Source organism: Xenopus laevis, chromosome 4L (genome assembly GCF_017654675.1).
Source record: "Xenopus laevis strain J_2021 chromosome 4L, Xenopus_laevis_v10.1, whole genome shotgun sequence".
NCBI lineage: Eukaryota > Metazoa > Chordata > Amphibia > Anura > Pipidae > Xenopus > Xenopus laevis.
The window spans coordinates 96,140,958-96,166,697 of NC_054377.1; the positions used below are offsets into that span (position 1 = coordinate 96,140,958).

Sequence of the window (25,740 nt, forward strand, 5' to 3'; positions counted from 1 at the left end):
TGTTTGGATCTACAGTCATATGCAAAACCGAAGTCTAGTCACTATTTATATGATCTCTAGTGATGGGCGAATTTATTCGCCAGGCGTGAATTTGCGGCGAATTTGCGCGATTCGCGGCAGCGAATAAACTCGCGTCAAAAAAAATTTTCCCCGGCGTAAAAAAAAAAACGGACGCCGGCGTAAAAAAAAAACTGCTGAATTTTCCAGCGAAGCGAAACGGCTCAAATTCGCCCGTCACTAATTATCTCTTCTTACTATCTCAGTAAGGACAAGAGAATAGTGGGTGCTCTCCACCTAAAATGCCAGTCTGCATTGACATTGTGTTATTTAACCTTTAGCTTCCTCTAGTATACTTCATGATGTGTTATTTATACAGCATTGCACTTGTCATTAGCATGTATATAAACAACTCAATGATGACAAGTGCAGCACTGTATAAATAATCTTATTTCCCTTCACATTGATGAACACACACATATAATTAGCTCAGGCAAGTGCAGCCATAATGATGCATACACCTGTTTAGGGAAAGCACAGCTGGGAAAAAGCAGCCATGGTGTGGGCTGACAGACAGAAGCAGTTTCAGTTTCTCTATCCAACATCTAACTGTAATAATGTACTTTTTGTAATGTGCACTTGGTTAGTAGTAATGTTTATTACTACTATTCTCATACACTAAATTACTTGCATTATTAAGTATACCATGCCCATGAGCCCCGCGGCAGCGTGAATAACTTAAGTAGTAATGCTGCGAGTGAGTTTTTAGTAGCTTCAGTTAATTAGATAATATTTAAAGAAGTTTAAGGGTTTGAACTATGGGTGACCATATGGTAGATTTTGATCTAGCAGAAGATCCTGAGATGGTGATTGGTGACCAGTAGATCACCGCAGCCCAATATTGATGTAAAAATCTAAGATCACCCTTCTGGGTACCATCCCATATTTAGATTTTTGGGGGAAATGTTTTTGGGCTACTTTTGATAATATCTGCTCACTGTATTGTTTTTGCTGGTCTCTGTGTGGTATTATGTAGCATGCAAATTACAATTGTTAATTTAAAGTGGACCCGTCACCCAGACATAAAAATCTGTATAATAAAAGTCCTTTTCAAAATAAATATGAAATCCAATTTCTTTTTTTTATTAAAGCATTCATAGCTGTTGTAAACTCATTTAAAAATATCAGCTGTCAATCAAATATTGCCTGCCCCTCCTCTATGCCTAGGCATAGAGGCGGGGCAAGCAATTACTTTCACTTTCCATTCAGCACTTCCTAGGTGTCACTGCTCTCCCCACATTCCCTTGTTCTCTTTAATTGTGTAGCCAGTACAAGGGGATGGACATCAGGTCCCCCATTCTGGTGCACAAACAAGATTCTGAGAAGATGCAAGGCTTGCCTTAATAACAGTGTCCACAAAATGGCTCCTTCCTGCTTGCTATAATTATGAATTCCCAGACTGATGGAAACAAGATTCAAATAATTTATACAGCGTAAATAAAGTTAATTTTGCATGACTAACATGATAAAATAGGATTTTAAATAATTTTTTTGGGTGACGGGTCCCCTTTAAGCTCTAAGCCCATTAACAAAACCTCACTTTTGCAAGTGGCACATTAGTGAATTTTAGGCACAACGCCTAATGACATTGAAATATTATTTTTAAAGTCCTGTCTAAATTGTACTTCTGCTTCCAGTCTCTCCCTTAACTGTTGGATGTCAGACTCTTTACAGGATCAGGGTTTTGGGTTTGTAGGAACAAAAAGAGAGAATAACCATGAATATTAAAGCTAAGTATGCTCTTATATGAAACCTGAAAATGACATCTGCTTTTGGAATAGAAACATTTAAGTATTTATAATTTTATCTTCTTTAAACCATGCTCTAACACACAAGACCAGAACCAGATTTGTGTCTGTACGTCAGTCTGTTCCATTTCGCTTTCTCCCTTGCTGTTATGCTATGCAGAAACAACTCAAATACCACTTGTATGTTATGTTGTGTTTCAGAAACATATACACTAAGGAATTTGAATCACTTGTAATAGCAAACTCCTCAAATATGAATGGCTCTTACATTGTACAGCACTGTGGTCCAGCCCTCCATAGTTATACACTGGAAGACTGTCAGCACTGCAAATAGGATGTTGTCAAACTGTGTTATTCCATCATTGGGTCCAATCCATTCCTTGCACTCGTACCCAGTTGGGCAACGGGGCACTCCACAAGGATGAGGTGGGTCCATGGGCTCCAGCTCCATTCCTCATGTATTAAAAAATAAAAATAGATTTAAATCAAGGGGTGGAAGCAATAAAATACCAACTTCAATATAAGCTCCACAAAAATAAGTTTCATTCGTGTTTATCTTGCCTTGAAAAAGACACCTGAGTTATACCACTTTAAAAATGAATAAATGACAATAGTAGTAATAATAACAATATAGAACTTTTTACACGCTAATTCACTAACATGTGAAGTTGCGTCCAGGACACCGAATGCTGGCGAAGTTGCGCTAGCGGTAATTCTGCAAGCAGAGCGAAGTTGCGATAGCGCTGGCTAATTTGCATACGGCGGGAAGTTAAAGTTGAATGGGCTTATATGTTGCAGCAAATACATTACACTACACAAGCCCAGAGAAGCTTAATAAAGGAAAATAGAGTTTCTATAATGCCCTACACATGAGCACGGTGTATAGTTTATGTGCCATATGTTAGGAAATGTAGGGGGGAAGCCGGTTACCTCTTTTGCAGCCTATCACCCTGAAAAAAGGAAAAGACGCCAGCGTTTTTTGGGCCTTAGAAAAATTTTCAACTAAATTTAGAGGAAGTCCTATCTACTCTAGTGCACTTCGCCTGGCCTGAGGTTGCAAAGGCAAGAATTTTCGTCAGCATAAGTCACTTCGTCCTTTAGTAAGTTTGCCCCTTGGTGTCTCCACAAACAAAGCACCTGCTTTACATGACAAGCAATATAGCAACAAAGTTTGCACTGAATGCTGCACAATTAGTGCCATGTGCAAAAGGAGTGTGGTAGGCATGTGTCACCCAAAAGGATTTCACTCTTTCGAAGGATCTTTTAATTTTTTTTTTTGCATTAACTAAAAAGCACATATTTTAATGTATTGTTGGTTAAAAAATATTCAGTTGTTAGCATACCAGAGTTGTTCCTGTAACAGGCCTTGTGCAGCTTTCCACTGTAAAACTCAAGGCCGATGATAGCAAACATAAGGATGGCAAAGAAAAGCAACAATCCAATCTGTAGCAGAGGAACCATCGCCTTCATGATTGACTTCAACACAATCTGTAAACCTTAGGAGATAGAAAACAAGACACAATGAGAGGAGAAAGTGAATGACTGACCTGCCACAGGGACTCGGATTAACTAAGGCTTTATGTCTGTAATGACAATATCCCTGCCAAAAGGAAAGATCACCTCAAGGCTTTCCAGACTGTAATTTATAAGTGTCCATGAAGTAAAAAATGTAGGTCAAATGAGTGCACATATTACATTAAACCACAGTGCCGGACTGGGATGCCAGCGGCCAACTGGAAAACCTTAGACTGTGGGCCCACTTTCAAACTACTATTCTTCCTCTCCTCACTCAACCTCTTTATTTTCCTTGTCTTTTAATTCTACATACTCTACTCTATTCTTAAGTATCTTTTTTCCCATAAAGAAGTAGGGAATGACTGTGAAATAGGCCAAATGGTTAGAAGCAAGAGGTCCCACTGACACTTGGGCCCACCGGGAGTTTTCCTGGTATCCCGGTGGGCCAGTCCAACACATATGAAAGCCCTATTAACAGGCAGTTGCTGTTGCACTTGCAGATGTTAATGACCTTTAAGTTTGTATGAATTTGTTAAATAAACAAGTAAAATATGTTTCTGGGTAAGGCTTAAACCCTATTTATTTTCTCTTTAATAGACAGTAAGATACTGTGTGAGGGCATGTTGTTATACATAAGAAATTCCAGCCCTCTTTTACTAACACAAGGGCAACTTCTCAAGCATAAGCTGTAACTACCAGTTGGCAATGAACATGGTTCTGTCTAGTTAGAAAATGTATAGTGAATTATTAATTTGTTGCTATGAGTAACTTCAATGGATCAAATTTCAACCTATCGGCATTTCTGCATTTTTATACAATACATACTCAATGTTTCATTGGATCTGTACGGCAGCTCTCAATAATATGCATTAATACAACAGAAGGAAAGTTTCTTCAGTCTTTGGAATGAACTATTCCTTGAAACATAATTATAAATTTTAATATGACATAAAAAGAATCTTTTATTTTTTTTACAATTTATGTCTAAAACGTTTAACGCTTATAAGGTTAACAAGGATGAAACTCTGTAGAGCTAATGCCTTGTTATTTTATCTACTGTACATATTTCTGCTGATATAGGAAAATATAATATAAAGTGGTATAGATCAAAGGCGTGAGACTTTTGTTAAGTGGATCTTGTCATTCTTGATGCAGGCAAAATGTAATAAAATAAGAAATATGTTAATTTATGCAGTTTAAATAATCATGTTTCCCTGGAATTAAAATGGTTCGAACAAAGTCAGTGTCTGTTCCTGCCTGAAGGATTGCTATTCTCTTTAGACATATATACAGTCATTAAATGTCCTGACAGTTTATTTGGTGTATGTATTAGATTGGAGTCCTGTGAAGGTGCCAGGAGCTGATACTGAAAGATCCTCCCCTGCTGTCTGGGTCATATACAAAATACAGTGCACAGAACAGAAAACCATTAGCACACTGACATTATGGAGAAATCCCAGTAAATGTGATTTATAGGGCTCAAAAGGCATACAGGTAAGGGACTTGTTATCTAGAATGCGTGGGTTTTTCCAGATAAGGGATCTTTTCGTAACATGGCTCTCCACACCGTAAGTCTACTGAAATATTATTTAAAAATGAGTTAAACCCAATATGTTTATTTTGCCTCAAATAAGGATTAATTATACAAATTGGTTTGGAATCATGTGCAATGTACTGAGAAAAGGAAAACAATTTTTACAAATTGTTTATAATTATTTGATTAAAATGGAGCCTATGGGAGATGGCCTTCTCGTAATCTGCAGCTTTCTGAATAACTGGTTTCCAGATAATGGATTCCACACCTGTATAGGATAAAGGCAATGTTTTGTGCTTCACTGGGCTCTTTATCAAGACTTTGGGCTATAGAAATCACATTTGACAACTTTTCACCAAAATGTGCTACTAGATTTCTGCTGGGAGTTTACTAACTGTATATGTTATACCAGGGTTTGTTAACATACTACATAATTAGAGGCCAAAATATAACAGTGCTACAGTGTCATTAAAAGTTGAACCCTCGGACAACTTGTAGCTATTCCTTGGATGCATTGCCTTCAGTTGGACAGCCCTGTGTTTAAACAGTCATGGAACACTTGAGTTGAGCCGTGTGCAACTTACAGTCAGGCAATCAGAAATTCACTAACTGTAACCGGCAAACTATAACATTTACATTTTTTATCATTGGTATTTTGGGTCACTAAACAGTTTACAGGTTCGCAATACTTTGAATTTTCACAGTAGAAAATTGTTTGCATTACCAATTGTTTTGATATTGTTATTGTTAGTTTTTCATTAATGTAAAACAACATAGGATTATAAGATTAATTTAAGCAATGTTGAAGTGAAACTTGACAGTAAAAATAAATAATCTTACTAGGAATCCCCGAGACCAGTTTCAGTGGCCTGAGAACACGCACTGCCCGTAAAGTACGCAGGTCCACATGAGTGTTGAAGTGAGTTCCAGCTGTGGCCAGGATGCTGCAATAACAAAAAAGGGAAAGTTGTGCTCAACACTAATTTTTAAAACCATTAAGTGGGGGTGCAATGAGGTTGTGACAACAAAATTCACATAGACAAATACAAGAGATCCTCTGCACTCAACCCATTATCAATATATTGAGGACATTGAAACATTTTGTGCCTTAAGCTACTAAAAATGCCTTCCCCTTTAAACAAAACAGGGATTGTTTGTCCATATATTGCAATATATTTAAGCTGGCCAACTACGTCAAAGTCATCCCATATCTCGCCAGTCCTATGCTCAATTTTATCTGATTCATTAAGAATTCTATTGCTTCATTATACATTTTACAAAGGGACTAGGTATTACCTGCAACTTACTTGCTGCTTTTCAAAGTAAAACTCCATACTTGGCTGCCCCTTTATTAGACACCTGTGGGATGACCTGACTATAGCTGGAAGGTTTTCCCTGTTATCCCTGTTTTGTTTTAAGGGGAAGGCATTTTTAGTAGCTTAAGGCACAAAATGTTTCACTGTCCTCAATATATTGATAATGGGTTGAGTGCAGAGAATCTCTTGTATTTGTCCAGCATGCTGCAATGACATATCAAGAGAAAAATGTAAAATAGATTAGATTAGATAGATAGATAGATAGATAGATAGATAGATAGATAGAAAAACTACATGCAGTTACCAACAACCTCTCAATATCAGTAAAAATCCATAAATATAAACCAATGCATAGGGAGATTTCAATCAATCTGATGTGGCTGTCCCTTCAATAGTTGTATTACAGTACCGCAGTGCAGGTCATCTCTTGGCTTGCAATTATTTGCCATTTACTGCTCTCCAATCTGTTTTACTAGTGAAACCAAATGATTCATGCTGTGAGTCCCTGGTAAGTTGCATGAGTCAGTTGGATGCAGCAGGGAAACAAATATGTGTACAAAACATCAAATATCCCCAAATTTTAGTGATTCTTGGTCAAATTGATTTTTTTCTAAGAATGATTAAAGAAGCTGATTTCTCACAACCCTTTTTGTGTCAACTTTTTTTTTTGTATTACCAGTGTTTATGGAGGTAAAGAAATCTCCAGTAGTCCATAACTTGAGTGTCAGTGTCATTGATTTTACAGTCTATTGCATGTTAACACAAAGTAGTTCTTTTATCAAAGTGTTACTGAGTTCAATGTTGTGGGGTGATAAACCAATATACCCTTTTTCATGGTTCAGATAAAATAAACATGATGTCATACATATACATTTATGGAGCCCTTGAGTAGGCAGAGAAACATATATCATGGAGAGACAGCTGTGCCCTCATTTTAGGCAGCCCTATTTGGTTTGTCATTTGCGCTACAGCCTCTCTCCATTTTTCCTGGAGACAAGTCTATTCTGTGGTCTGCAAGACAACAGCACCAACGGCTATCACTGTGTTGCGATATGCTGTAGACAAAAATACTGTTTTTCATAAAATATTTATACTTTTCCATTGATGTTTCTTAATGCTGATGTCAACACAGCAGATCATAATTATTCACAGAAAAGCATTGAAAAACAAGGATATTTACATATACAAACAGTAAACATTTGAAAATATTTTGGAAAGAAATGGGGATATCATGTAACAGACACTGGGGTTGGGGAAAAAGGAAAATGTTGGAGTGAGCCCAAGAACTGAAAAGCCACAAAATTGGGCCTTTGAAACCTAATTTCCTTAATTACAAGCCAGACTTACTTCCCCTGCTGTTATTCTGGCTAAGTCTACAATTAGCAATGTAAAAGTCCCCCCTCCAACCAACCCCACTCAACCACTTCATCTTTAGTGTGACAGCGGCCATTAGTAAGCTTGACATGTAACTACAGCCATGCTCAGTAAGTAATCTACATGTGAATTATTTTACGCTGCAACACAGACAGGATGGTGGATTGATTTTATTGTTGTATGGAAATCTGGAGTATTTTATTTAAATGAGAGTAATCTGTAGACATCTCTGTTTAATTGAACAGAAAACCAATAAATAAGGATGATGCTGAAAACCAATAAATTAGTGATTTAAAGGGGTTGTTCCTCTTATGTTAACTTCTAGTAGGATATAGTGAGTGCTAGTCTGAGACAATTTGCAATTGGTTTTATTATGTGTGTTTTTTGAGTTATTATAGCTTTTTATTCAGTTCTCCAGATTGCAATATTAGCAATCTGGTTGCTATGGTCCAAATTACCCTAGCAACCATACATTGATTTGAATAAGAGACTGGAACATGAATAGGAGAGGACCTGAAAACAAAGATAAGTACTAAAAAGTAGCAATAAGAATATATTTGTAGCCTTAGCCCAGTGTGGTCCGTGACCCCATCTAAAAGTTGGAAAGACTGAGAAGAAAAAGGTGAATAACTAAAAAAAACTACAAAAATTAAATAATTTGAATAAGTTGAAAAGTTGCTTAGAATTGGCCACTCTATAACATAAAAGTTCATTTAAAGGTGAACCACCCTTTAAGAAAGATCTGAAGGCATAACTTTTAGATGCTCTAGATCTACCAAAATCATTTTTTCCCTTTGCTTCTCATATAATTAATAAAAAGGAATGTTTATTAAGAGCAATATATTTTATTCTTCTTCTTTATTCTCCATAAAAGGTATGAAGTTAAAAGTAATGGCACACAGGGATGTTTTGGAAGGTTTGTCACATTTACCTGAGGAACAAAAGGTCCCCAGAGTTGTCAAGATGACAAGTACTATAAAAAATAAACAGCAAAGGCACTTTATACACTCTCACACAAATATGCACAGTGCAGCCTTCCACTTTGTGTCACAGCAGCTATTTCCCCCAGCCACCAGTAAGCCAAGCTTATGCTCCCCAACTGCAGACCCTATGCTAATTTTGTCCACCCTTGTCTCAGAAGTAGTGATTTTAATGAGGCATCTTTTACCTCATGTTTCAGACACCAGCATAAGGCTTGGTTTAAGTGGAATAAGACCCAAATCTGACATCATATTTCGCTCCTGGATGCAGTATATGGAACACCGGATTTGTCCTAGATTGCTTCCTAAAAGGAAAACAACTTGTACAAAACCTCTGTATCAATCAGATAGGAAATTGTAAAAAAAAAACCAATTCCCAAGCAAATTATCACTGAACATTTGGCACGGGGGCCTATCGGCTCCCAGCGGGGAAAGTCCAGACCTAGGAGGAAGTTTCTGGTTAAAGTCCAAGTTCGCTGTACAGACAAGGGTTCAGGAACAAAGCGGAGTCAAATCCAGGCAGTAGGTCAGAAGGCAGGCAAATTATTAGCAAGGTCAAGGTTCAAGCAGGGTCAAAGGTCCAGCAATGCAATAAACACAAAACTAGGGATACCCAGGAATGCTTGAACAAATCCTATAGTTGGGCAATCGGGCATTTTGGCGCCAAAACATGGCATCGTGACGTCACACATTTGCACACTGACGTCAATGCGATGGCACCCGAAACCACGCTGTGACCATGGGTGCCGCCATCTTGGATGGCTCCGCCGCACTCCTGACAACATTAAAGCTGACCATAAAATACACAATCTCAAATAACAGCTATAGCAGTTTAATTTTTTTTGTGGAGTTTTTTTTATAATGAATAACACTATTGAGCAGAGAGAGATCCATCTAAAAGACTGGTATTTGAGAAAAGTGCTACCCCTGAATTTAAACCATAAGTTCCTATCCTGTGAGTTAAGGACTGAACATTAAAAATGGCCACACACAAGGCAATTTGGTTTTTTTTCCAACCTAACTGGCCAACAGTCCTAGAGTGTAGGCCAAAACAGATGGACTGAAATGTTCACAATTTCCTAATGATCTTGTTAGTCATGTTTGAAATTGATGATTGTAATGTGACAGTGTAGGTGCTCGTGTGAACTCATCTGAATCTTCATTAGAAAGAGAAGTACTTTGGATTTTACTTTTATAGGATAGGAAAAGTATTAACAGTAATAATAGTTTTAAAGAAACATGAATAAAAAGGAAAAAATATGGTCCTACACAACAGGAATCAAGGCTTTGCAGAGATCTTTTGGGGGTATGGTGCCAGCAATAATGGGCTGCCCTAGCATCTTTGCTGCCATTCTATACAGATTTAAAGCTTGGCTGCAGGAACAGTGATGATGGCACATGCCAGTGCCCTGTGAACATGCAGTTGCAAAGTGAAAGCTTATTGTGTTATTTCAATTTAACAGTTGAGCCCAGCCTGTGAATGTGCTAATTATTTTCTTGGCTTCATCTCAGAGCTCTCAGTTCATGCCTCTCAGTGTAACATATATACACCTGTTGAAATCTTGCTAGCTAAAATGAATAAAATTTAAAAAAAAGTGATGTTTGGGGTAGCATTAAAACCCATCGATGAAATACCTGTACCAATTTTCACTGCTGTTGCTCAATTACGGCTGCAGGCATTGGCTAAAATTCATGAACTGTTGGGTTACAGAGCAAATTAAGGTATAGCAGGCTGGTGTATTTACTGAATGTCCACATCAGTTTGGACCACCCACTAGAACCTCTTTATTTTTTCCCAACCCCAATAACCCAGTAAATCTGCTATTTTCATTGTTAAGCCCTAATATAGCAAGGAAATGTACTATGAAAGCAATGAGTTGGACACGAGAGTTGAATTTATTTTGGTAGGATTGCTAGTATCATCGAGTTAGATACTGCTGCCCCGGGTTTGTTTCCTTACAGTTTAAACAACCACCTAGTAAATGGACTGTCAGGGAAATTATATCAAACATACATGGGATAAACCGTGGGAGAAGGTAGGACTGAGACATGGGATAGAGGGATAGAAGGATAGATGATGTATTATTAGTGTTGTCTGTCCAGTAATGCCATATTTTATTTTCACCTGGTTTATCTCCGGGCATCAGCTAATCTGGTAATGTTCAGCTCAAACCAGGGAGAGGTTGGCTAACTTTGGAAATGTATTAACCCCACAATAGGGGTTCACTTCAAATTTCAACAATTTGTGTGCACAAATTTTATAGTGTAAAAAAAATCAATGGATAGAGATATTTGTGCTTTATTGGTTAGATGAGTAAACCAAGGAAGGTCTAAAAGCCTAATAACTGCTTAAGCAAGCAATTGGGTAGTAGAGAAATATATTTGAAAAAGGACAGAGTGTGTCCTGGGGGGTGTTTTTATTGATTTATTTCAACTTTAAGCAGCCATGCAACTGTGAACTTTTGTGCCAAGGCTTGTATGCAACGAAAATCAGAGAATTTAGAGATAATTACTGCATATTTTATATAATTACTGTATTGCTACTTTGCACCAAATGCAGATCACACCCCCGATTTAAAATGAAAATGAAAACCCTAGATAATATTTTTATAACAATTTTATTGAGGGTATGAAAAGATGTTGACAAGCCAAGTCATTTACTTGTCATTAACTGCCAATGTCTGGACATCTGCTCTGAGCTGAAGGGGACCTTGCCAGGCTTTACAAACTGTATATTTGAATATATTATTTTTAAGAACGGTGGGTTAAATTAATGCAAATGTGGGTCAGTGGAAATAGTACCAAGTGTTACAACAACTTCTAGTGTATAAAATCCGGAGGTTCAATTTATTCATTCTGATTGGCTGCTTATTTGTGGCAGTTTTAGCATAAGGCACCGCAAGTGGAAGAAGAAACTGGCAAACCTATTCTCAAATTAGCCTTTTCCCAATGGGAACCGCAAGATATCTCCAGATAAATTCACATTTAACAAGTGACAATATCTACAGATTTAGCAACATACAAGAGGAGACAAACATTCTAAGAGTGCCCGATTGTGAGCCCAGTCACAAGGATTATATTCTGTTTTTAGAGTGTTATAATCAGAGTTATAAATTCTTCTGACTAGATGGCTTTTATTTTCTCGTATGGATTAGCATTTTTTAGCATTTTGCACACTATCTCATATTCATTATCAGCTTTTAATAGGGTAATGAACTAAAAGGCACAAAATATGCTCGTCTAGTAACCTCAAACCTTCTTAAATAAAAAGGTGTCCAATAAATTCTACTGACTGATTACTAGCCCAGTAACAAACTGTGCTCCTTTTATTATAATACCCCAGGTGCAAGTTTGATCCAGGCCAAATAACACATTACAACCATGCCATGGGCCCAACGGGTTAATTTGGAGTTTAGCCTCAGCCAGACCAGCTACTCTTTTTGTTTACTTCTTTGGAAACTGAATTGTACCACAGGACAGATTCAACACTTAGTGCTGCCCTTTAGAAACCTAGCTGGTGTTGCCCCTCCCTCACCTTCCCCACGCTTACTGCTAATTTAAAAGATTGTTTTTGGCTCTTACAGTTGCCAGAAACTGCTTTTTGGCCACCACCTGGTTACCAGCAAGTTGCTGCCACCTGAGGCAAGTTTCTCAACGTATCTTCTATCTCATCTTCTATCTATCTTGTATCAGATGAAAGTAAGCATAGGACTGGCTAGACATGGGATGATGGACATAGTTGGGCAACTTGAATTTCAGAAAATCCTGTTGTTGAAAAGATCACTGCGAGGCATCTAACTTGTTAGGTACCCCCTGAGTGATTACACTTACCTTGGACTTTACCCTGGGCCAGTGTCTTTGTCAACAAAGAGAAACACTGGCCCAGGGTATAGTCTTGCAGGGGCCACCATTTTTTTTAATTCCAAGTGAGCCCATGTGACTGCTGAGATTATAATATAATGTATATGCCTACAGTTCTGGACCACCGCAAAGGGACCTGGGAGTTGACAGAACACCAAGGCACTGACATGTCTATACCCCATGCAGGTACAGTTTTCAGTGAACCAGTGCGCTGGCCTGGGGTCCAATTGTAATCACTGGAGGTGCTTAACAAACTGACACCCCAGTGATTTACAATTTTATTGAAATTTATAAAGGAGAGCATTTTTAGAAGCTTTTTCTACAAAATGTCTTAACATTGTCATTATATTAATATGATTGAGTGCAGAGGAACTCTCGTTTGTGCCTGTATGAGTAAATAACATTACGAACGATGTCCTACTTTTCCACGTAGCAGGCCAATTATCCAATATACCACATTTTCATGGGCTGGATTAGAGTAAAATGATGATATTGTACAAAAAAACATAGGGAGCTCTTGGGAAGGCTAGGGGCCATAGTAATTCCCTCGAGGATCACTTCTGTTCCCTGGATTGTGCAAGAATATTCCTGTACTATCAATATCAAAAGTTAGAAGCATGCATGACCCTTTTCTTGTGCAGAATATTTTAGCAGCCTCCTGGGTCTGTTGAATAAATTATATTTCTCAGCCACCTCGATGCAAAGCAGAAAACGCTTTTGAACCATGGGATTTAAAATAAAAATTTATGGTTTAAAATCTCATTTAGCACTAAAGTAATACAAAGAAGGATTTACAGTAAAAAGTCACCTGTGGCTTGTTGGCCTAAACGCAGCCTCTGTCACATAAACTCAACCAAAGTTAAATCTTGTCTCCCAGTTGGAGAGAAAATGGAAATGACACCCCTATAGGTGAGCCCAGTGCAATCAGAATGCTCCGTTATTTTGTAAAGCTTAGGAAATATTAAACATTCATAGGTTATGGCAAGGCATGACTCGAAATAAGAAGTGCAAATCCTTGTGTACTATTAATAAATAAATGAAAAATTCTACAAATAAATAATAAAGCAACTGTGTAACATAATGAGCTGGGTTTCCTGCAAGTCTCTAAATGTATTGTGCTGGTCTTGCACCAAAAAGCTTGCGTTAATGGTCTATCCCTGAATCGTTATGGGGCAAATTTACTAAAACTCCACTCAATCTAAGTTTTTTTTGGAAAACAAATCCGACCAAACTCCCTTCCATAAAACCATTTAACAATAATTTTCAGAGGGACAAAACGTCATGAAAAAAAATGGAGCATCAAATCGAATCAATGTGAAAACGCAATTTTTTCAGATTATCCCCGCAAATTCAGAATTTTTTTGGATTATCCAGAGCAGATCACAATGTCAAGGCACAACTTCAAGGCCATTGAATTCTACATAACCTCCAAAATATTAGCAAGGCTAGAGGAGTCTGTATGCCAATCTAATGGGCAGTCGAGTACCAGGATCTTGCCCCAATCCCCAAAGCACAATAGACTAATACTTATCAAAAATATCCTGTATCTCAAAGACCATAAGAATCAACCTTTATTAAACACTCATATTAAAAAATTACATACTGACCCACTAGAAACACACCTTACGCATTTTGTACCTTCCGGTACTTAGTCATAGGTGTATATATAACCTCGACAGGTTTGAGATGGCGTATTTTCAGATTCAGATTTTTAGCAGCTTTGGGTTATGACGAATCTCTAAAAATTTGAGGGTTTTTTCCACAAAAAATTGGTGTTTTTCCCCTAAAAGCCTTGACCAGAAAAAAATTGAGGTTTAATAAATGCACCCCTATATGTCCACATTTGTTGGAAAAAACTTCACAGGCTTGTGGCAAAGCCAGACTGAGCATGAATCACCCTAGTTATCAAGCAAATTTGTACCTTTATGAAGTCAATCCTAGCTGGCAAGTCTTACACTGCATGATTCCTACCAATAAACCTCTTGCTCTATTCTTTAAGTCATGACTACGGTTTTAGATCATTCCCAGGGAGGGGTATTGCAGCTTTGTCTGTTGTAGTCTTGGCTGGAGGCATTCTATTCTACTAAAGCACCTGCTCTCTCACATGGCACAGGATTCCTATAGTGCCTTATGAGGCAGCAGAATTAAAACTATTTATCTATATATTTATCAGACATGAGTTGGAACTACCATTTTGTTTCCCTGGGCAGAACTACAGCCCATGGCACATGGGAAGTTTTAAATACTCAATTCCCCTTTGTGCAGCCTGTCATTTAGAGGAATACCTATTTGAGCATTAGCAACCCGAAAACTGTTGGTCAACTGTGGTTCCAGGTAGTTTTCTGACAGGCTGCATAGAAAGGTGTTGAGAATTTCTCCACCAGATGAAGCTAGCATATAGCTAGTTCTGCTATTATATATATATATATATATATATAATGACTGGAGAAGAATGTAAGAAATGGCCATTTATCAGCAGATTAATGCAAAATTCAAATAGGCATTTGCTTTCTATTAATAATCAAGGATATATTGCTATGAATTACTGTAATGTAGGCACTATTATACAGAGTACAAGCTGGAACCACCCAGCTTGGCTTCAAAGTGTCTGTGACCAAATGATTATTCATATTGCAGATAGAATTGTCACTGTATTAGTGTCAGGGTGGAAGGCTTGAATGTGCCAGCTAGGACCTAGGCTATTAAGCATACATAATTACCCTGGGATTTCTCTGTGCGAATTTTTCACATTTGCACAATAATGGAAACAGGGCATTAGCTTTGATCTTTTGAGGATATGATTTCTCTATGAAATTCATCACATGACAAATCCCCGTAAAATAATTAGTAAATACACCTGGGAGGTTACAATCTGGTTAAGTCAATTGCATTAACATCATGCTAATATTAAAACTTATATTGATTACAAAGCTTGTCAGTCTTTTAAAGAAGCTTTGATAACATTAACCCTCTATGTCCAGAACATAATTTATTATTATCTTCTAAAAGCTAAAAAAAAATCTTCCAGTACCTTAAATAGACAGTATACAAGAGAGGCTTCCCGACTGGCTGGTGATAAGCAGCCAATTTTATCTCAAGTGTAAATGTATCCATTGATATTTTTAAAGCTTATTGTTGCCATTTTCTTGTCTTTCTAAATTGGTTTGCAGGATAAGTAATAAGGTCTAATGGATGATCATTGCAGATGTATTCTGCTTGTAATCATCCCACATCTTTCAAATTCATTATCTATCTGTTCGTGAACAAAGATTTACCCTTTGCCTTCATCTAGCGTACTAAGAGTTAACAAGCAGCAAGGCGGTGGCATTCCAGGTATAATTGAAATAAAATTACTGTCAGCTCCGTGGTCGAGGAATAGTTCATAACTTTCTCACCTAAGCACAGCTTCCTATTATTTGCTTGCACTGTCTGAATAAGGTGACTGGATATTACATATACATCTTGTTCTAGTGGCATATGGCACATAAATCATTAACAAAGAATATTATGAATAATTCATTCAAACCAAAGACCACACCATGTGCTAATTGTCTTGGAAAGCGAGAGAGGGGGTGGACTTAGATTCAGATAGTGAAAGAGATGAAAACCCCACTGAATTTAATAACAGTCTTTTCAAGATGTTCCGCAGGTAGTACTACACTGAACACAGCACAACACAGTAGTCTTAACTGTATAAGACTCATTCATAATTCAGTCACAAAGATCAGTTTGGATGCAAAGTCTGACTCCAGTGTAGACTTCTATTATACTATTCAGTATTATGAACACTGCCGCCAGGCTTATATACCTCAGCAACCGCTCCTCCTCTGCCATGCACTCTGCCAATCCCTGCACTGGCTTCCACTACCTTTCAGAATAAAATTCAAATCAATGACCTTGACATTCAAAGCACTTCATAACTCTGCCCACCCTACATCTCAGAACTCATCTCTATATACTCACCCAACCGTTTACGACGCTCCTCTACTGACCTGCTACTCAATTTTACTCTCATTATCTTCTCACATGCTCGCATTCAAGACTTTGCAAGGGCTGCACCCCTCCTCTGGAATTCTCTCCCATGGTCTGTTTGACTTTCTCCCAACATTTCTGCTTTCAAAAAATCTCTTAAAACACACTTATTTAAAGAAGCCTACCCTCACTCTGCTTAACTACCAAATTCAATACCACATACAGTACTACATCTCTCACCCACTTCATTCTGGTCTTGCCCACTCCCACACCTTGTGTCTTATTCCCTTCCCTTTAGATTGTAAGCTCTTTTGCACAGGGCCTTCCTCACCTTTTGTACCGGTATTGGTTATGATGTATCTAACTCCATGTATGTAATTCATGTGTTTTAGTTGTATAAACACATTACTTTACAGCACTGCAAAATATGTTGGTGCTATATAAATGCATGTTAATAATATTATAATTCATTGGTAAATGAGCAATATTGAAAAAATGAAAACCAATGGCAAATTGAATATCACTCTCTACATCATACTAAAAGTTAACTGAAAGGTAAACAAACCTTTAAGAGAAAGCTCCAAAACGACCCCATAAATTCTGTTTGGCATACAAACATACGTTATAATTGTTGTGCTCTTTGATAGATATAAACTGATGTTTTAATTATTGCACTTAATGGCCAGTGCCAAGTGGTATTGTCAAGCATGATAAAATGAACAACAGAACAGGTGTAAAATTAGAGTAGGATTGGTAGTAGTGCTAAGTAGAAGATCCTTTGGAGGAAAGTCTAAAGCAAAGCCCCAGATTAGTTGCCAGAATTAAGGTCAAAGTTAGGCAGAGTCAAAGGAAATCTGTACAGGTTCACAATCCAGAAGAAATGACAAAGGACAAATAAGGAGGTAGCACAAAACTCAGACAAAGGTGATGGCAGTCATTTTGCAAGGAGCTGTAGTCAGTGTGGAAGTTCCATAAGAAAGCAATTGCATTAAATAAAGCAAAGTGAATGAAGGAAGGTCTTTTTAAAGATTAGAATTATTATTGGTCACAAATGTATCTGTTTTTCTAAAGATCAGATTTAATAGATCATTTTTTATAGCTATTTAGAAATAATGTTCCCAGAAGTAAAGCATCGTATTGCAGCATTACTTCATTAATCAGTCTGCAAAAGGAAATTAGAGCTTACCAGTAGATCTCTAAATATACAATATCATTTTCTGATTGTTAAAATTGGCTCATATATTTTGACCCAAGAACAACATCTATCCTCTCTGTAGATACCATGGGGCTGAATTATCCTGCAGTATGTCATGATGTATAATGTTATATAGATAGTTTTTATTTACAAATCATTTACAGATTTATTTATTCCAATGTATTTTGGCCCCCCTGAAAAATATGGGGGTCTTTAAAAGTCGGAATCTCTAATGTGTTTAGATGCATTAAAACCAATGGGAACATAAGCATGTTTAAGTGAAAATCTTTCTAGCATTCCAATAACTTGAGAATTCTAGACAGTTCTCAAGATTTTTTGAGTTGCTTAACATTAAATTCCATGGGAAAATTTGAGCTAGAAGTTATATACTGAATACACCCAAGATGGAAAAAATGAGAAACACACTACCGGTATTTCATGCCCTAGATGGACAGAAACATATTGTAATGGACTTTTAGGTAGGGATGTAGCGAACGTCGGAAAAAAAGTTCGCGAACATATTCGCGAACTTGCGCAAAAATGCGAGCGGTTCGCGAACGGTTCGCGAACCCCATAGACTTCAATGGGAAGGCGAACTTTAACATCTAGAAAAGACATTTCTGGCCAGAAAAATGATTTTAAAGTTGTTTAAAGGGTGCAACGACCTGGACAGTGGCATGCCAGAGGGGGATCAAGGGCAAAAATGTATCTGAAAAATCTGCCTGTGTGTGCTTGGAAGAGATAGTGTAGGGGGAGAGCTGTTAGTGATTTCAGGGACAGATGATAGTAAGTTTGCTGGCTAGTAATCTGCTTGATACTGCTCTGTATTGGAGGGACAGAAGTCTGCAGGGATTTGAGGGACATTTTAGCTTAGGTAGCTTTGCTGGCTAGTAATCTACTGTTCTCTTTAAACAACTGCCATACGTTGACCTTGTAGGCATTGTTTGCCCAGTTTTTTTGGACGCAGCCACTGAAGCACAGTTGCCATAAAAAATATGCCATATAAATGCTGAAAATAGTAATTTTTCGCCATACGTTGACCTTGTAGACATTGTTTGCCCAGTTTTTTTGGTTGCAGCCACTGAAGCACAGTTGCCAGAAAAAATATGCCATATAAATGCTGAAAATAGTCATTTTTTGCCATACGTTGACCTTGTAGGCATTGTTTGCCCAGTTTTTTTGGTCGCAGCCACTGAAGCACAGTTGCCAGAAAAAATATGCCATATAAATGCTGAAAATAGTCATTTTTTGCCATACGTTGACCTTGTAGACATTGTTTGCCCAGTTTTTTTGGTTGCAGCCACTGAAGCACAGAGGCCAGAAAAAATTAAACCAGTAGGGTTTGCACCCTAGTTTGTAACGGTGGCGGAGGGAGGAGGAGGACGCTAAAGGACAGCTGTGTGTGGAGTCATGAGGCTTGAAGAGAAGGACAGCTGCATAGAAGTCAGAACAAGTCTTCCGGCGTGCAGTAACCCTCCGAGATCCACCCCTCATTCATTTTAATAAAGGTCAGGTAATCGACACTTTTGTGACCTAGGCGAGTTCTCTTCTCAGTTACAATCCCTCCTGCTGCACTGAAGGTCCTTTCTGAGAGCACACTTGAGGCTGGGCAAGACAAGAGGTTCATGGCAAATTGTGACAGCTCTGGCCACAGATCAAGCCTGCGCACCCAGTAGTCCAGGGGTTCATCGCTCCTCAGAGTGTCGATATCTGCAGTTAATGCCAGGTAGTCCGCTACCTGCCGGTCGAGGCGTTCTTTGAGGGTGGATCCAGAAGGGTTGTGGCGCTGCCTTGGACAGAAAAACATTTGCATGTCTGACGTTACAGACTGGCCAAAGGGCTTTGTCCTTGCAGGTGTGCTCGTGGCAGGATTACTGGCACCTCTGCCCCTGGAATGTTGATGAGTTCCTGAAGTGACATCACCCTTAAAAGCATTGTACAACATGTTTTGCAGGCTGGTTTGTAAATGCCGCATCTTTTCGGACTTGTGGTATGTTGGTAACATTTCTGACACTTTATGCTTGTACCGAGGGTCTAGTAGCGTTGCGACCCAGTACAGGTCCTTCTCCTTAAGCCTCTTGATACGGGGGTCCTTCAACAGGCATGACAGCATGAAAGACCCCATTCTCACAAGGTTGGATGCAGAGCTATCCATCTCCGCTTCCTCATTATCAAGGACTGCATCATCCACGGTCTCCTCCCCCCAGCCACGTACAAGACCAGGGGTCCCCAAAAGGTCACCACTAGCCCCCTGGGAAGCCTGCTCCTGTTGGTCCTCCTCCTCCTCCTCCACAAAGCCACCTTCCTCCTCTGACTCCACTTCTGGCACCTCTCCCTGCGTTGCAGCAGGTGCCTGGGTTCGTTCTGGTGATTCCGACCAGAAATCGTGCGCTTCCAGCTCCTCGTCACGCTGGTCTACAGCCTCATCTGTCACTCGTCGCACGGCACGCTCCAGGAAGAAAGCGAAGGGTATTAGGTCGCTGATGGTGCCTTCGGTGCGACTGACCATATTTGTCACCTCTTCAAAAGGTCGCATGAGCCTGCAGGCATCGCGCATAAGCACCCAGTAACGGGGGAAAAAAATCCCCAGCTGTGCAGATCCAGTCCTACCACCCAGTTCAAAAAGGTACTCGTTGACGGCCCTTTGTTGTTGCAGCAGACGTTCCAACATAAGGAGCGTTGAATTCCAGCGAGTCTGGCTGTCAGAAATCAAACGCCTGACTGGCATGTTGTAGCGCTGCTGAATGTCAGCAAGGCGTGCCATGGCTGTGTAGGAACGTCTGAAATGGGCCGACACCTTTCTGGACTGGGTGAGAACGTCCTGGAATCCTGGGTACTTGGAGACAAAACGTTGGACTATTAAATTTAACACATGTGCCATGCAGGGCACATGTGTTAAATTGCCTAGTCTCAACGCTGCCAACAGATTGCTTCCATTGTCACACACCACTTTTCCGATCTGCAGTTGGTGTGGGGTCAGCCACCGATCGGCCTGTGACTGCAGAGATGACAGGAGTACAGATCCGGTATGGTTTTTGCTTTCCAGGCACGTCATCCCCAAGACAGCGTGACAACGGCGTACCTGGCACGTCGAATAGCCTAGGGGGAGCTGGGGGTGCACAGGTGTGGAGGAGGAGAAGGAGGACCCAGCAGCAGAGTAAGAAGAAGAAGAAGACGAGGTAGAGAGCGATGGAGGAGTAGAGGTGGTGGCAGAACCGCGTGCAATCCGTGGCGGTGACACCAACTCCACTGTTGTTGTTGAGCTACCCATTCCCTGCTTCCCAGCCATTACCAAGTTCACCCAGTGGGCAGTGTAGGTGACATACCTGCCCTGACCATGCTTGGAGGACCATGCGTCAGTAGTCATATGGACCTTTGGCCCAACACTAAGTGACAGAGATGCGGTAACTTGGCTCTGCACATGTTGGTACAGGTGTGGTATTCCCTTTTTAGAAAAAAAATTGCGGCTGGGTACCTTCCACTGCGGTGTCCCAATTGCTACAAATTTGCGGAAGGCCTCAGAGTCCACCAGCTGGTATGGTAAAAGCTGGCGGGCTAAGAGTGCAGACAAGCCAGCTGTCAGACGCCGGGCAAGGGGGTGACAGTCAGACATTGGCTTCTTACGCTCAAACATGGCCTTCACAGAAACTTGGCTGGTGGCAGATGACTGGGAATGGGAACAGGTGGTCAAGGTGGAAGGCGGAGTGGAGGGTGGTTCAGACGGGTCAAGGAGAGCAGAGGTAGAGCAGTAAGATGCTGGACCAGAAGGAGTGTGGCTTTTAGTTTGCCTGTTGCCTTTGAGGTGTTGCTCCCAAAGTGCTTTGTGCTTGCCGCTCATGTGCCTTCGCATAGAAGTTGTACCTATGTGGCTGTTGGGCTTACCAAGGCTCAGTTTCTGACTGCACTCATTGCAAATTACAATGCTTTTGTCAGAGGCACACACATTAAAAAAATCCCACACTGCTGACTTTTTGGAAGTGTGCGATCTGGCGGTAACAGTAGAAGTTGGCGGCATTGGCGGCAATGGCGGGTGCGTTGGCCGGCTGAACACAGGTGCCGATACATGTTGTTGCCCTACTGATCCCTGCGGGCTGTCCTCCCTGCTTCTTCTAAGTCTTATTCTCCTACTGCCTCTCTGACTCTCCGTCTCTCCATCTGAACTACCCTCCTCTTGCTCTCTTCTACTAGGCACCCACAAAACATCAATCTCCTCATCATCATTCTCCTCAGATGCATCAATTTCTTCTGACACATCACAGAAGGAAGCAGCAGCGGGGACCTCCTCCTCATCACTCATTATGTCCATCTCTATCGTGTTCTCTGCCAGAATTAAATCTGGTGTAAGGTCCTCATCTCCTTCATCTTCTTCTGGCAATAATGGTTGCGCATTACTCAGTTCAAGAAACTCATGGGAAAATAACTCCTCTGACCCCAGTGAAGAAGGGGCACCGGTGGTGGAGGAAGTGTTACGTGGGGTGGCCATAGCAGTGGAGGATGAGGAGGATGTTGTGGTAAAGTTAGAAACGGTAGAGGATGGGGTGTGCTGTGTAAGCCAGTCAACTACCTCTTCAGCATTTTGGGAGTTCAGGGTCATTGGCTTTTTAAAACTGGGCAATTTGCTAGGGCCACAGGATTGCATAGCAGCACGGCCCCTAGCACGGCCTCTGCGTGGCGGCCTGCCTTTGCCTGGCATTATTTTTAAAAAAACAACAACAACAACAAAAACTCAGTTGGTTTTTCTGGAAACGATAATACACACAGCTAGATGGCGGGTTGAAGAAAACAGTGTGCAAATAATGCCTACAAGGTCAACGTATACACTACTACAGCGGTGGATACGGATTACGTAAAATATATGAATGCTGCTTGAAAAAAAGTAACTCAAGTGGTTTTTCTAGAGACGATAATATTATCAATATTTAGACAAAATGTGAACAAGCTCACACAGCTAGATGGCGGGTTGAAGAAAACAGTGTGCAAATAATGCCTACAAGGTCAACGTATACACTACTACAGCGGTGGATACGGATTACGTAAAATATATGAATGCTGCTTGAAAAAAAGTAACTCAAGTGGTTTTTCTAGAGACGATAATATTATCAATATTTAGACAAAATGTGAACAAGCTCACACAGCTAGATGGCGGGTTGAAGAAAACAGTGTGCAAATAATGCCTACAAGGTCAACGTATACACTACTACAGCGGTGGATACGGATTACGTAAAATATATGAATGCTGCTTGAAAAAAAGTAACTCAAGTGGTTTTTCTAGAGACGATAATATTATCAATATTTAGACAAAATGTGAACAAGCTCACACAGCTAGATGGCGGGTTGAAGAAAACAGTGTGCAAATAATGCCTACAAGGTCAACGTATACACTACTACAGCGGTGGATACGGATTACGTAAAATATATGAATGCTGCTTGAAAAAAAGTAACTCAAGTGGTTTTTCTAGAGACGATAATATTATCAATATTTAGACAAAATGTGAACAAGCTCACACAGCTAGATGGCGGGTTGAAGAAAACAGTGTGCAAATAATGCCTACAAGGTCAACGTATACACTACTACAGCGGTGGATACGGATTACGTAAAATATATGAATGCTGCTTGAAAAAAGTCACTCCGGTGTTTTTTCTGGAGACGGTAATATTATGGATATTTAGACAGAATGTGAACAAGGTCACACAGCTAGATGGCGGGTTGAAGAAAACAGTGTGCAAATAATGCCTACAAGGTCAACATATACACTACTACAGCGGTGGATACGGATTACGTAAAATATATGAATGCTGCTTGAAAAAAGTCACTCCGGTGTTTTTTCTGGAGACGGTAATATTATGGATATTTAGACAGAATGTGAACAAGGTCACACAGCTAGATGGCGGGTTGAAGAAAACAGTGTGCAAATAATGCCTACAAGGTCAACGTATACACTACTACAGCGGTGGATACGGATTACGTAAAATATATTATGGCTGCTTGAAAAAAGTCACTCCGGTGTTTTTTCTGGAGACGGTAATATTATGGATATTTAGACAGAATGTGAACAAGGTCACACAGCTAGATGGCGGGTTGAAGAAAACAGTGTGCAAATAATGCCTACAAGGTCAACGTATACACTACTACAGCGGTGGATACGGATTACGTAAAATATATGAATGCTGCTTGAAAAAAGTCACTCCGGTGTTTTTTCTGGAGACGGTAATATTATGGATATTTAGACAGAATGTGAACAAGGTCACACAGCTAGATGGCGGGTTGAAGAAAACAGTGTGCAAATAATGCCTACAAGGTCAACGTATACACTACTACAGCGGTGGATACGGATTACGTAAAATATATTATGGCTGCTTGAAAAAAGTCACTCCGGTGTTTTTTCTGGAGACGGTAATATTATGGATATTTAGACAGAATGTGAACAAGGTCACACAGCTAGATGGCGGGTTGAAGAAAACAGTGTGCAAATAATGCCTACAGGGCAAATAATGCCTAAAAGGTCAACTTATACACTACTACAGCGGTAGTAAAATAAAAAAAAGTAAAATAAAAAAAAAATGAATATTAAAAAAAAAAATTAAAGTTGGTGCTGCTGAACTACTAGGAGCAGCAGATTAGCACACCAGTCCCACTCCCCAACACTGCTAGACTAATAGCACTGGGCTCTTATAGTAGTAGTAGTAGTAGTAAAACAACAAAAAAATAAATAAAAGCAGTCCTTACAAGGACTACTGTTATTGCAGCAGTCAGCAGATGAGATCAGAAGCAGGACAGCTGCCCACTGCAGCTACATACAGAGCACTGCAGTAGAAGGTAGATTACTAGCCAGCAAAACTACCTAAGCTTAAATGTCCCTCAAACCCCTGCAGACTTCTGTCCCTCCAATAACAGAGCAGTATCAAAACGATTACTAGCCAGCAAACTTTCAACTGTCCCTGAAATCACTAACAGGCAGCAGCTCTCTCCCTACACTATCTCTTCAGCACACACAGGCAGAGTGAAAAAACGCTGCAGGGCTTCGGTTTTTATAGGGAAGGGGAGTGGTCCAGGGGAGAGCTTCCTGATTGGCTGCCATGTACCTGCTGGTCTGGGGTGAGAGGGCAAAAAAAAGCGCCAACAATGGCGAACCCAAAATGGCGAACGTCGCGCGACGTTCGCGAACTTCCGGCGAGCGCGAACACCCGATGTTCGCGCGAACAAGTTCGCCGGCGAACAGTTCGCGACATCTCTACTTTTAGGGGCCGATTTACCTAAGGTCGAAAATCAAGGGTTAATTAGCCCTCGATATTCGACTGCCAAATTGAAATCCTTCGACCTCGAATATCGAAGTCGAAGGATTTAGCGCTATTCCTACGATCGAATGATCGAAGGAATAATCGTTTGATCGAACAATTAAATCCTTCAAATCGGAGATTTTAATTCATCGATCGAAGGATTTTCCTTTGATCAGAAAATTGTTAGGAAGCCTATGGGGGCCTTTCCCATAGGCTAACATTGGCCTCGGTAGGTTTTAGGTGGCGAACTAGGGGGTCAAAGTATTTTTTAAAGAGACAGTACTTCGACTATCGAATGGTCGAATAGTCAAACGATTTTTAGTTTGAATCGTTTGATTCGAAGTCGTAATTGTAGTCGAAGGTCGAAGTAGCCAATTCGATAGTCGAAGTAGCCATATTCGACCATTCGAAATTCGAAGTATTTTTTCTTCTATTCCTTCACTCGAGCTAAGTAAATGGGCCCCTTAAAGTTTGATAAATATGCATTACAGTTTTTCATTGTGATGGGCTGTCTATTTTCGTATGTGTTAATCACAAAAAAATCGATAGTTTTCATTATTCATTGAGCTAAACAAGGCAAGCAAAGACATTGAAGCTACTCCATATTTGATCCTTGAATGATAGAAAATTAGATTATGAGAGTAAGCACTTCTGTTTATCTGTACGTGGTAATTTTCTATTATCTTTTTGCACAAAACAGGGCAAATTTTGAAACTGAATGGAAAGTCACACATTCTACTGCCTTCCAGCACAATCAGAACAAATTAGCATTCCACTGAGAAACCTCTACATAACAAGCTGCCACTTATCTGAGTTAATTAAAAGGATAAGGTGGCCACATAACTGTGCAAAATATGCTAGTCTCTTAGCAGGTCACTTTGCATTGAGGAGTAGTTTCTTCTGCACCACA

The 25,740-nt window shown here is 39.8% G+C and overlaps 1 protein-coding gene across 5 annotated transcripts in view; it reads right to left on the minus strand.

Moving 5' to 3' along the window:
- Window positions 1-25,740, minus strand: part of cacna1e.L (calcium channel, voltage-dependent, R type, alpha 1E subunit L homeolog) — a 393,059-nt gene that overhangs the window by 74,744 nt on the left and 292,575 nt on the right. For all 5 annotated transcript variants that reach the window (XM_041590515.1, XM_041590513.1, XM_041590512.1 and 2 more), the window contains exons 6-8: window positions 5,695-5,798; window positions 3,149-3,301; window positions 2,074-2,258 (exon numbers count right to left, since the gene is read on the minus strand). In XM_041590515.1, the coding sequence (XP_041446449.1) occupies window positions 2,074-2,258; window positions 3,149-3,301; window positions 5,695-5,798 (442 nt within the window). The remainder of the gene's footprint in view (window positions 1-2,073; window positions 2,259-3,148; window positions 3,302-5,694; window positions 5,799-25,740) is intronic.